Source organism: Eschrichtius robustus, chromosome 21 (assembly GCF_028021215.1).
Source record: "Eschrichtius robustus isolate mEscRob2 chromosome 21, mEscRob2.pri, whole genome shotgun sequence".
Taxonomy (NCBI): domain Eukaryota; kingdom Metazoa; phylum Chordata; class Mammalia; order Artiodactyla; family Eschrichtiidae; genus Eschrichtius; species Eschrichtius robustus.
Genome location: NC_090844.1, coordinates 33,367,782 through 33,379,977, shown reverse-complemented (window position 1 = coordinate 33,379,977; position 12,196 = coordinate 33,367,782). Strand labels below are relative to the sequence as shown.

Here is a 12,196-nt window from a genome sequence, read left to right as displayed (position 1 = left end):
GGAGAAATTGGGTCTTTGTGGATCCAAATATAGCTAAGTAATTTTTCCTGCTTCTTTGAGGGCACGTTCCTTCATGCTGAGGGAGGGGCAGAAAAAAAACCCATCTCCCTGTGACTCCGGACCTGAGGCTGGGGGTCTTCTTGAGCCTTGCGGCGTGTGCATGTGTGTGTGGAGGGGGGCATCCATTCCTCACCAGGGCTGCTCTCAGCCCAGGTTCTGAAGATGTCACGGGCCGAGTCCCACGGCCAGGCCTCCACATCTCTCCCCGGCCAGCTTCCCTCCACGTGGGTTTATATGGGGTGAGTCCTGTCGTCGTGGGATTTCAGGCAGGAAGGGGCAGACGGAAAGAAATGTTCGAAATTCCCTTCTTGAGCCGGCCCAGTGCCTGACACACACGTGCTCAGCGTGTGGTGAATGGATGAATGGACACGGCACGCCTCCTTCTAGGTGGGGAGGCGTGGAGGTCTGAGTCCTGATTCCTAGAGAAGGTTCTGGTGCCAGCAGCCCTGTTCCTCTTGGTACAGCGAGTGAGTTGGACCCAGGTGCCAAGGTGTCTAAGTGGAGGCTCTTCAGACTTCGAAGAAAAAAAGATTACTTAGCATCTATATACTCATTTCTGGCACTTATTCTCTAATGGATATTTGAGGAAGGACCCTTCTGCTTATCAAATGGGACTTAAGGAGAAATCAGAAAGACACATTTGGGAGGTAACGAGAGGACCCTCCTGCCTGAGACAGGCCACGCTTTAGAGACAGAAACATGAGCCCTGGGGCGCCGGGTGGCCCTGTGATGCCCAGACCCTGTGATGCTCAGACCCCCTGGGGGAGGCGCCTGGCTCCCAGTGGCCGGTGGCCCCAGCGCACAGACTAGATTTGAAGTCCCTGTTTGGTGGGTTTCCTGAGATGGATTGGCAAGTGTTCATGTAGTTTAGTTAAAAACTATATGCCGTCTGAACTAGAAAACGTGAGGTCGTGTGAGATCTGTGCTCCGTAAGTAGCAGAGGGACAGATGGGTCCAGCTGTGGTCCCTGTTTGACGGACGTTGTCAAGTGGGCCTGCCCTGCCTGCCCCTCCCGGAGCAGGGATGCCCATGGGGTCACGTGGGGGAGAGGGACTTGGGAGGGAGGCAGGAAGGAGCCTGGCAGGGAGGCGCATCCCGGAAACGGAAGCCGCCTGCTGGACCTGAGCCCGCCCATCCAGGAAGTGCTGTTAAATGCCCAGGATGGATGCAGACAAGAAACCTCACACGCCCCCGCCACTACCACCACCTTCAGAGCCTGCCTGGCATCTTAGTCTCTGTTACCAGTTCTCAGCTTTTGAAAAGTTTACCTTAAAACAGCTGTGAATCTCATTTGCTTCTAGCGTTTCTTCTCTCCTCTCTGACTTGGTGAACTCTGACTGACTGTATTTTACTTATTCATGTTCTTCCTTTGTGTTTTCCTCTGCCAGGTTCTATTCTACTTATTTTTCCGCACTTAGTTTCATATTTTTCTTTTCTTCTGAGTACATTATATAGTTCCTTTTACTAACCCCCCTCCCCAACTCCTTTACCTATTTCTGCCCTTCCCGCTTCTATCTGATGCTTGACTACCCCTCACCCCGTGCCCGCTTTGGTCCGGCCTTTGGCCGGTGCGTGTTGCTGTAATGGCACGAGGAAGCTGGGCCCGCGGGATCTGTGGCCTCCTTTTCCCTGGAGCTCGGGGCCTCCGCCCCGTCCTGCAGGGCCGCAGCCTGGGAGGAGCCGGCCGTCCAAGGAACCAGCTTGCCTGGCAGCCCTTCCACAGGTGTCCTGGGGAATTCTGACTGCCCGTCGGCCGATGTCGGGACGCCGAGCCCAAGTGCAGCAGATCCGTGCTGAGAAGTTGGCTTTCTTGTTCTGGGGCATTCTTTTTTCAGGAGAACGGGAAGAACTTCCCTCCCTGGGCTGCCAGGGCTGTTCACGATGTCTGATGGGTCAGGCACACAAGTGTGTGCGGTCCGCCCCTTGGGGCCATAAAGGAAGCCCGCTGCCTCCCCGCAGACGACACCCTTATCCCGCACCTGTGACAGCCCTGTACCTGTGACGGGCCCCTGGGAACCTCCTGTCTTCCCTCCCCGTGTTTCAGAAGGGGAACACGGCGCTGCACATCGCCGCCCTGGCGGGTCAGGACCAGGTGGTGCGGGAGCTCGTCAACTATGGCGCCAACGTCAACGCCCAGTCACAGGTGATGCTCAGGGCCCCGGGCCGTGGGGCTGCCCGTCCCCTTCACCCGGGTGGACGCGCTGTGTGGCCGAGTCCAAATGTATTCAAATGTCTGCAAGCACCTTCTTGCTTTTTCCTGCTTCACAGTGGACATTCTAAGCACGATGGGGCGGGTCATTGTGGACCCCGTCTCTGTTCCTTTAGCTGAATAATATATTTAGTTGTGGCTCATCTGTGTATGGGGGAGACGTGAGGGGGGATGAGGAAGGGAGTGAAATTAGCGGGGGTGGGTGTGCAGAAGAGGCTGACCATTCTGGGAGGGGCAGAAGCAGACTTCCGGGGAGGATCACCCCACCTGGTGGCCTTTTGCAGTAACCCCGCTATGCCATTGCAGTGTCCGTGTGTTTTTATAGCTGGAGACACAGGTGGGGACGTTGCCACAAGGGCTGGGTGGAAACAGGATGCAGGGAGAGCTGTCCACGAGTTTGGAGGATTTTGCATCGGTTTTAGCATCTGTCACTAATGTGGGTGAATTCCAATGGCTTTTTCTCTTGGCTTACAGAAAGGCTTTACACCCCTGTACATGGCAGCACAAGAGAATCACTTGGAGGTGGTTAAGTTTTTGCTGGAAAACGGAGCTAATCAGAATGTAGCCACAGAGGTAAGTACCTTGGGGACGCGGCCTCACGGCTGAATGTCTCTCGGGGGGAGGACACGGTCCCAGGGGAGCGTGTTCCTGGGACATGGCTTGGGATGCATCCTCTGCCATGATCAATGTCCTGGGTGCTGTCGGACCCTGCAAGGGGGTAAGAGACAAAGTTATGGCCGTTGAGGGATGCCCAGACACGTGCCAGAGAAGTGACAGCGGGGGTGAGCCTGTCATTCCCACTGTGAGAAACACTGGAGGCCGGGCTGGGGTGGGGGGCGTGCATGCACGTGTGTGTGTGTGTGTGTGTGTGTGTGCGCGCGCACGCGCGTGTAGGTGACAGGTCTGCCTCGGACCTTCATGAGGAAGGCTCTTGCCGGGAACCCACGTACACTCTTGGACAAGTCACTCGACCCTGAGTTTTGTCACTGGTGAAATGATGAAATCGGACTAGGTGGAACCAAAGCTTCTCTTGACTCTTAGCATCAGATGACATCTGCTTTGCCAGTTCAGGGGGCCCTGTGCCCCTAGTACACACCGAGGAGATTAATAACAGTAGCTCACAATTGAAACCTCGGTGCCTGGTGTGGTTTCCAGCGTTTGGTAGGCGTTCAGTAATATTTGTGAAATGAATGAAGGAACGATGGTCGGCCGTCAGTTCACGGCACTGTCCTGACACCGGGTGACGGGGTGAGAGGGAGGCAAAGAGACAGGGCAGTAAAAGCTCTCATCAACACTCAGACTAGGAGCACGTCATAAAGGAAAAGTTAAATACGCGCCAGAGGGAAATCACTGGAGGTGCTGTGAGATGGCAGGGAACGAAAGCAGGGCCAAGAGCGGCGTCAGGGAGGAGGTGGCATCTAAGCCCAGCTTGCAGGCTGTGGAAGAGGGAGGTCCTCTCGGGCAGAGGGCAAGAGCCCTGAGCTCGAAAGCGCGTGTCCTGCCCCGAGGACTGAGCGGTCAGGACGGTCAGAGCAAATGGTCTCTCCTCTCCTCTCCCCCCGGTCAGGACGGCTTCACCCCTCTGGCCGTGGCCCTGCAGCAGGGCCACGAGAACGTGGTGGCGCACCTCATCAACTACGGGACAAAGGGGAAGGTGCGCCTCCCGGCCCTGCACATCGCGGCCCGCAATGATGACACGCGGACGGCCGCGGTGCTGCTGCAGAACGACCCCAACCCCGATGTGCTTTCCAAGGTGAGGCGGCCGGCGGGGCCGGGATCATGCCGGGGCCCGGACCGGGGGTCCTCGGGGTCTCCACCGATTCCCGGCAGTTACCTGGAACCAGCCCAGACCACAGAAGCTCCGGCGTGCACCCCAAGCACCCGCCCCGCTGCGCCTGCCGTTCCACCAGCCAGCCGAGTGCCACACGGGACGCCCCCCTTTAAATCCCCGGGCAACGCCGAAGGACGTGTGCTCGGTGTGGCTCCAGGTCACCCAGAACAGCGTCCAAGCGGGGCAGGAGGGGCCTCTGGCCAGAGGAGGACTTTGCAATCCATCCCCCCCACCCAGGTGGTGTTCTAGAAGTTTATTCCAGCTCTTTCCCCAGCTTCCCCCCGGTTGGAGGGAGGGAGGGAAGGGTCCCCACATGGAGATGGGACCGGGGAGGGGCCTCCCAGGGGCCTGGACAGCCTGCCGTCTGCACACACTGTCCGATGTTTTCACTACCTGTAAGTTTAGACTTAACGTCTAAACTTAACGTCTCCCTCCCGCTGGGAATGAACTTGCACTGAGTCAGTCACACAGGCCCCTGCCCCACGGTCACAGGGTTCCGCCTGGAAAACCGCTGCCTGGATCGTTAGGCGTGGTCGGGGGTTAGGAACAGAAGGATGACAAGGGACCCACCGAGGGTCAAAGGGCCACCCTGGCCACCCAGCTGGCCACCCAGGGGCCACCGCACCCCTATAGGGGCTGAAACCGTCCCGAGGATTAAGGTCATGGACCCCATAACACTTCTCACTCATTCATTAAAATCTCTTCAGAAGTAACCGTTCAGAGGAACGGGCCCTGCCTGCAGGGTGGGAGGCGACCCTGGTCCATGGTTTGTCCACGTGAACCACGGAGACTGGGTGTCCCCAGAGGTGGCACCTCACTTTTGGATGTAACTTCCCGTGGGACATCTCTTGACCCCTTTCATCCGAATCTGCCTGCCGTGTGAGGTCGGCTGGTCCTGCCGGCTTTTCAGAACCCCAGGCTGATTCTCAGGTAGAAATGCCAGTATGTGGCCTGTGACGCCTTGTCCCCCTCTGTTGTGTGCCAGACGGGATTCACCCCCCTCCACATCGCAGCTCATTACGAGAACCTCAACGTGGCCCAGCTGCTCCTCAACCGGGGAGCCAGTGTCAACTTCACGCCCCAGGTGAGGCCCTTTGGTGAGGCCGCCCGTGCGTGCAGGGACTGGGGGAACCCAGTGCCCCCCTCTCGTGGCACCAAGGACATCCCCGCACTGCAGACATGCCTGCAGGCGAGACAGCCCTGGATGGGTTTCTAAGAAATTGCAGCCTGTGTTTTTGATTCTGGGGGACCTGGGCTCAGCCAGCTTGCTCTGATGAACCAAGAGGCTGGCGTGTCCTTAGAGGCTTTGAAATCTTTCTCAGGCGAGAAGAGTCCTAACAGTGGGCTCAGAGTGGCCGCTTGCCTTGGGCTGGGGCAGGGCCACAGGGGAGCAGGGCGCAGAGCAGCTGCCTCCCAAACAAGGATGCACGCCCTGACCAGTCCCTTCCTCCCCTCCAGAACGGCATCACACCGCTGCACATCGCTTCCCGCAGGGGAAACGTGATCATGGTGCGGCTTCTGCTGGACCGCGGCGCCCAGATAGAAACAAGGACCAAGGTGGGTGCCAGCAAGCTGCCCGGCAAGGCCAGGGGAGGGAGTGCTGCCTGCCAGGGCCCCACCCAGGTAGTGGGCTCCCCATGACCAGCTAGGGAAGGGCGTCCAGCCTCTAGAACAGCCCACAGGGGCAGCTGGAGACCAGACTGCTCCATCCAGCTGGTCCTTAAGGAAGCCTTCTCGTGCCTCTCCGGCTGGAATGATGCCACAGGTGCCTTCTCTCCAGCGACCTCTGATGGGTGCCTCTGGGGCTTTCTCTCTTTGACTGTCTTTTAAAGGATGAATTGACACCTCTCCACTGTGCAGCTCGGAATGGGCACCTGCGAATCTCAGAGATCCTGCTGGACCACGGGGCGCCCATCCAAGCCAAAACCAAGGTGCGAGCTTCTTTTCTGCGAGGAGCATCTCTTAGGCAGGGCTCCTGGTCAGGCCGACCCGGGGCGAATCCCATTTCTGAGAAACAGAGATGTTAATTCTACTAACTCAGCCAGTGTGTGTGACGTTGACCCCAATGTCTGTCACACAGGAGGCACTCAGCTCTAATTATTATCTAGATCAAGGTTGGCACCCTTTCTCTCTAAAGGGCCAGATAGTAAATATTTTTAGGCTTTGCAGGCCCTGGTCAATGTCACAACAATTCAAGTCTACCACTGTAGTGGGGCAGCAGCCGTGGATAATGTGCAAACTAGCAGCCCTGTTCTAATAAAACTTTATTGCCAAGCACAGACAGCAGGCTGGATTTGACCCATGGGCTGCCATTTGTCTGTACAGCTCTAGATCAGGCCTCATCTTTTTTACCCTGGCTCCAGAAAAGACAGGAACTAAGCACTCGGGGAGTCTTCAGAGCCTGGGCCGGACTGGATGATGTTGAAAAGAAAACAAAACGGTTCTTCTCAAGGTCCTTTCGGGGCCAGAGCAAAAGCCCGGCCCTCAGTTCTAATATGAGGTCTTGAGTCTTACTGGGGCTAAAGCTGTCAGACTACCTGGTGTTGCCTACACCGCCTCCAGGCCTACTGCCTCGTTCTTGGGGTGAATTTAGAAGGTGGTCAGAACAGAGCAAGGCAGAAACCAGACCCACCCATGGTCACTCCTGAGGTTTTCTGTGCGCAGCTACCTGTCATAAGATTCTACACCATAAAAGCAATTTATTCCCTGACCGAGGATCATGTGAGTGTTCAATGGAGCTCTCTGAAATCTGGGTCATGTTCACGGCCCAGGCTGTCGTGTGTGTGTGTGTGTGTGTGTGTGTGTGTGTGTACATTTCCCCTTTTTATAAGGACAGCAGTCATATTGGATTAAGGTCTACACCAGTGACCTCATCTTAACTAACTACATCTGCAATGATCCTATTTCCAAATGAGGCCACATCACGAGGTCCTGGGCTTTAGGACTTCAACATGTGAATTTTGAGGGACACAGTTCAATTCAAACACTAACAATAGCCATCATGCAGCTTGATTGTGTTTCTCCCTCGCTGAAAATCCTTCTTTCTGTTGTCTCTTGCTAAAACCTAACGTCCCAGTTTCCTCGCTCTGGGGCTTTCATGATGCAGCTCCCGCCTGCCCCTGGAGTCCAGCTCTACGCCCGTGGCCTCCCACGTGTTTACCTGCATGGAGCTCCCTGGGTCCCAGGGCGGCTCCCTCTGTGGCACTGCACACGCCATTCCCTTCTCGGGGATGCTCTTCCTGTGTCTTCTCCCCGGCGAGGTCCTAGCTCAGGGATCACCTCCCCGGGAAGCCTTCTCTCCCCATGTCCCCCCGACCCCATCATGACTCCACCCTCCCCTGCTCCTCTGTGCTTTATCACGCCTTCCTGATGTCACCACACGGAGTGGCAACAATGTATCTCTTTCCCCATCTTTAACCTACTAGTCTGCCAGCTTCCTTGGCCTGGAATTCTGTCTGTTCTGTTTCCCCAGAGCTGATCCCATACCTGGTGCACTTTGATCACTTAATATTTGCTGAATTAATGTCTGAATGAATGAGTGAGTGAGTCTTCTCTGTCTTTAGTTTTTTGAAATAAATTGCTATTTAAGAAACAGTGAGAATCCTTAACAGTTTCTTAAAGTGATGTGCACTTGTCAGGGACAAAGAACGGAGGGTTTTAGATCCAAATTCCATTTTAGCATCATTCATTCGTTCAAGACCACATTGATTAAGGACCAGTGTGTGTGTTTCATGCGTCCGTGGGGCGTGTAAGAGATACTAGGCACAGTCACTGATCTTAAGAAGCTTCTAAGGAAGGAGAGAAGATACATACACCTGAAAAGTTAATTATGAAAACAATTCGGCAAGTATACAAGTACGGTCCGAGTGAGGGGTGCAGATGAGAAAAGCCCACAGGAATCAAAGGTGGCCAGGGGAGGCTTCGTGGAAGAGGTGGGCCTGGCTAGAGCTGGCCTGGAGGATTTGGCGGGGTGAGAAGAAGGTTTGCAATCAGAGACCAGCAGGAACGCGGAGGCCGGAATGAACCAGGCTCACCCGGGAGCCACGTGGAAGCCCTGTGTAGGGAGGAGGTGGGAAGTGAGGTTGGAATCATTGCCTGCCTTGAATTTCCGTGTTCGATTCCTTTGCGACTGGTTGTTTTCCCTCTTCACCAGAATGGCTTGTCCCCAATCCACATGGCGGCTCAGGGGGACCACCTCGACTGTGTCCGACTCCTACTGCAATACAATGCAGAGATAGACGACATCACACTGGACCACCTGACCCCGCTCCACGTGGCCGCCCACTGCGGCCACCACAGGGTGGCCAAGGTCCTTTTGGATAAAGGGGCCAAACCAAACTCCAGAGCCCTGGTGAGTGGGAGGCTATTGGAGAAGGTGCCAGAGGGGCTAGGGCCAGAGCTGCATGGCTGAGCCCCCCAGGGAGGTACCCACTGGTGCCTGGAGCTGCCCTGGAGATTCAGGGCGGGGACAGTGTCGGGGTGGGAGGGGGGTGCTGAGGCCCGTGGGGCGTGGCAGCGCACAGGCGGATGTGACCTTACTCCCTGCCGCATCCCACACATAATGACCGAGCCCCCGTAACAGGCTGAGGTCCGGGTGGGTTTGGGCCCAGGACACCTGACTCACAAGCAGTGTGTGCGGTAGGTATGCGGGATGTCACTCCCGTCCGTGCCCAGAGCTGAGGGATGGTGATTTCTAGCGACTGCCTGGGTTTTTGATCTGCTTTGGGGGTGAGTGAAATGGGCTCAGCTAAGCATCCTTCCTCTGCAGAGGGGCTCACAGTGGTCATGGTGCTTGAGCAGAGGTGAGTTCAGGCCTAAAGCAAGTTCCCTCCTGGGACTGTGGTTCCTTTCGCTCGCCCCAGGCCGGGGGCTCCCAGGGAAGTTGCTGGCGGGGCCGGAGCGCTGCACGGAGCCTGCCCACACCCCCCATCTCCCCTCTGCCCATTCCCAGAGGAGGAGAATTTGGAAGGCCGGACAGCCTCCAGGCCGCAAGAATGGCTCGTTCATTCATTTATTCATTCATTTGTTCAGAAAGCTTTCACCGAGCAGTCCCCACTTGCCAGGCACCGTCTGGGGTAGTCGGGGTTTCTCAACCTCAGCACTACTGACATTTGGGGCCCGATATTCTTTGTTGTGGGGAGACTGACCCATGAATAGATGTTTAGCAGCATTCCTGGCCTCCGCCCACTAGGCGCTAATAGCACTCCTCCCCTCGTTGTGACAATCAAAAACGTCTCTAGACATCGCCAAGTGTCCCCGGGGCGGGGGATGGGTGGTGAGACAAAATCCCCTCCCCTCACATTGAGAGACACTGCCCTAGGGGATAAAGCACTGAAAAAACAAGCAGACAGACAAAACCCAGCGAACAAACAGAAATCCCTGCCCTGGTGGGGTTTACATCCTAGCGTATCATGTTCGAGCAGGGCTGAGGTACAGAAATCCATTTGACTAGAAACGCACGGCGGTTTCAGGGAACGTGCTGTGCTTCACAGCAGTTCTCTTTATCGTAAATTTCCCCTTAAGGAAACTTTAAACGGCAGGCACTTTCAGTGCGTCCAAAAATATGACTAAATCTGGAAAAAGGGTTTACAGACAACGTATCCAGGACCTCGCCTGGTGCAGTGAGAGCCGCCCGCCTCTTCCGTGATTCACAGTGATTGACGTTTAGGCTGGGCAGGGGCTGCCTTTTCATCAGCAGGGTGGTCTGGGTGTTCCTTGGGCTTGAGTGTGAGCCCCTGCTTGCCTGTCTCCCTTTGTGTGGGGCTGCAGAATGGCTTTACCCCCTTACACATCGCCTGCAAGAAGAACCATATCCGCGTCATGGAGTTGCTGCTGAAGACCGGGGCCTCCATCGATGCTGTCACTGAGGTAGGAGAAACTCCGCAGGCGAGTGGACGGTCTCCACGAGTCTTCTTCCAATAGCCATCTTGAGAGTTGTTCTTTGTGGCTGCGTGTGTGTGTGTGTGTGTGTGTGTGTGCTAGTCTAGAACTCTCAGAGGAATACATCAGGGGTCGCTAAGACCAGGAGCTGGTGTCAGATCTCAGGGAGCTGTCCAAGGTCAGATGCAAAATGTTTTGAGTTGTACATGTGGGTGGAATCACCCTGCAGTGTTTTTTTCCCCCCTCCGGCCATTTTCCTGGAAGCAGACCCATTTCATAGAACTCCCTTTCCTTGGAAGATTGTTCTGGAGCCCCTAGAGGCAGGAAAGCTTAAGATCCATCTGGCTGTGTCTCTGGAGGAGCGGGAAAGGCTCCCCCCGTCTCACTCCTGTCTGGTCTGTTCCAGTCCGGCCTGACACCTCTCCACGTGGCCTCCTTCATGGGGCACCTGCCCATCGTGAAGAGCCTGGTGCAGCGGGAAGCATCGCCCAACGTCTCCAATGTGGTGAGTCCATGGGGAGAGCAGGCCCTTCCTGTGGACGGAGGGCTCAGAGGCGAGCATTTGCCAGCAATCCCAAGCTCTCCTCTCGAGGACAGAGGTAGAATTCTCAGAATAGCAGGGGCTTCGGACTTGGGGAGGAAGACTGTATGTACTGACGCTTTCCCAGTTAAACGTGTCACCCATCTGTAAGTCTTGGGGGTTTTATTTTGGACGATCATTTGGGAACTTCTGTGAGTGTTATCTGGGAATACATGTATGTTTTTAAACATTCCTTAGCTCTGGGGTTTACTTTTAAGTGTATCTTACACACACACACACACATACACACACACCGGGCATCAGCAGACTAAAGGCTGAAGTTGCTTGCTGGGGCAACTCCACCTCTTGGATGAATGCCCGCCAAGCTACTCCAGGCTGGCACTGCGGAGCTCTGTGTGTGCCCTTTTGGAAACCCAGCAGGTGTTAACACTTCCATAATTTTGTTATCTTACAGAAAGTGGAGACCCCGCTACACATGGCAGCCAGAGCAGGGCACATGGAAGTGGCCAAATATTTGCTCCAGAACAAAGCCAAAGTCAATGCCAAGGCCAAGGTGAGTTCTGGAGATGGGAGGGATCCCAGACGGAAGCAATTCAAGCGCAGGAGGAGCCATCCTCCCTGATCGGAGACCAGGCTGAAGGGCTCGTGGCGCCGGGATTCCTTGTCACACCTGCTTGATTCTGCTTTGCAAGGGTTCTGAGAAGGCCAGAGACGTGTTGGCATCAACAAAAGGCCAAGAAACAGTATTGGGGGGAGGGGGCGGCTGAAAGGTTGCGTGTGGGTTACAGTCACAGTATCAGAAGAGAAGCAACTTTTTGAAGAAAGGGTTGCCGGTGAAAATCAAGATGCCCCCGCGATGTAAAAGGCATCTCTGAGGGACTGAGTGAGCAAAGGGTAAGAAGACCTGCTGAGTTTGCAGTCTGGCTTTGGCCAGGATCAGGCTTTCCTACCGCACAGACCACAGAGCCTCTGTTTAGTGTCAGGACTGTGGTTTGGGTTTGAGCCACGTGAGGGAGGCCCCCAGCTGGGCCCAGTAACACAGAGACCCTGCCCACTGACCCCCTCAGCTTCCGGAGGAAACTGGAAGGGGCAGGGGGCGGGAGCTGGGATGAAAAGTCATCTTTCCCCAGGTCTGACCCTCCCATCACCCCTGGCTTAGAGAAAACCAGGGTAGCCTTCAGACAGAAAGACAAGTGGACGCTTAGACAGGACTCAGGAGACAGTACGGTTCACCTAGTTTGATTGCCCTTCGCTTTAGTATGCTTTGCAGATAATGTGTTTTTTAGAATTTGAAGTTTTGTGGCAACCCCGCGTTGTCAGGTGGATAGCATTTTTCTAGCAGTAAAGTATTTTTTAATTAAGGTAAGTGTATTTTTTAGACATAATCCTATTGCACACATAATGGAGTGTAATGGCATGTAAATAACTTTTATATGCACAGGGAAGCCAAAAAGATTCATGTGACTCGCTTTACCGTGTTACCCAATTTATTGCAGTGGTCTGGAGCTGAGCCCACAGTGTCTCCGAGGTCTGCCTGTAAGAGCAACCACAATGTATAGTTTGTGCCAAACGTGGTGTGAAACATCTTATACACGCTGTCTGCTTGATCCTAACCATAGCCCTATGAGGTCAATACCATTATTCCCATTTTACAGATGGGAAGGCTGAGCCTTTG

At 55.1% G+C, this 12,196-nt stretch overlaps 1 protein-coding gene across 2 annotated transcripts in view; it reads left to right on the top strand.

The window, feature by feature from the left end:
* Window positions 1-12,196, top strand: part of ANK1 (ankyrin 1) — a 98,222-nt gene that overhangs the window by 28,282 nt on the left and 57,744 nt on the right. For both annotated transcript variants that reach the window (XM_068532256.1, XM_068532253.1), the window contains exons 4-13: window positions 2,105-2,203; window positions 2,744-2,842; window positions 3,837-4,022; window positions 5,086-5,184; window positions 5,559-5,657; window positions 5,933-6,031; window positions 8,254-8,451; window positions 9,870-9,968; window positions 10,387-10,485; window positions 10,976-11,074. In XM_068532256.1, the coding sequence (XP_068388357.1) occupies window positions 2,105-2,203; window positions 2,744-2,842; window positions 3,837-4,022; window positions 5,086-5,184; window positions 5,559-5,657; window positions 5,933-6,031; window positions 8,254-8,451; window positions 9,870-9,968; window positions 10,387-10,485; window positions 10,976-11,074 (1,176 nt within the window). The remainder of the gene's footprint in view (window positions 1-2,104; window positions 2,204-2,743; window positions 2,843-3,836; window positions 4,023-5,085; window positions 5,185-5,558; window positions 5,658-5,932; window positions 6,032-8,253; window positions 8,452-9,869; window positions 9,969-10,386; window positions 10,486-10,975; window positions 11,075-12,196) is intronic.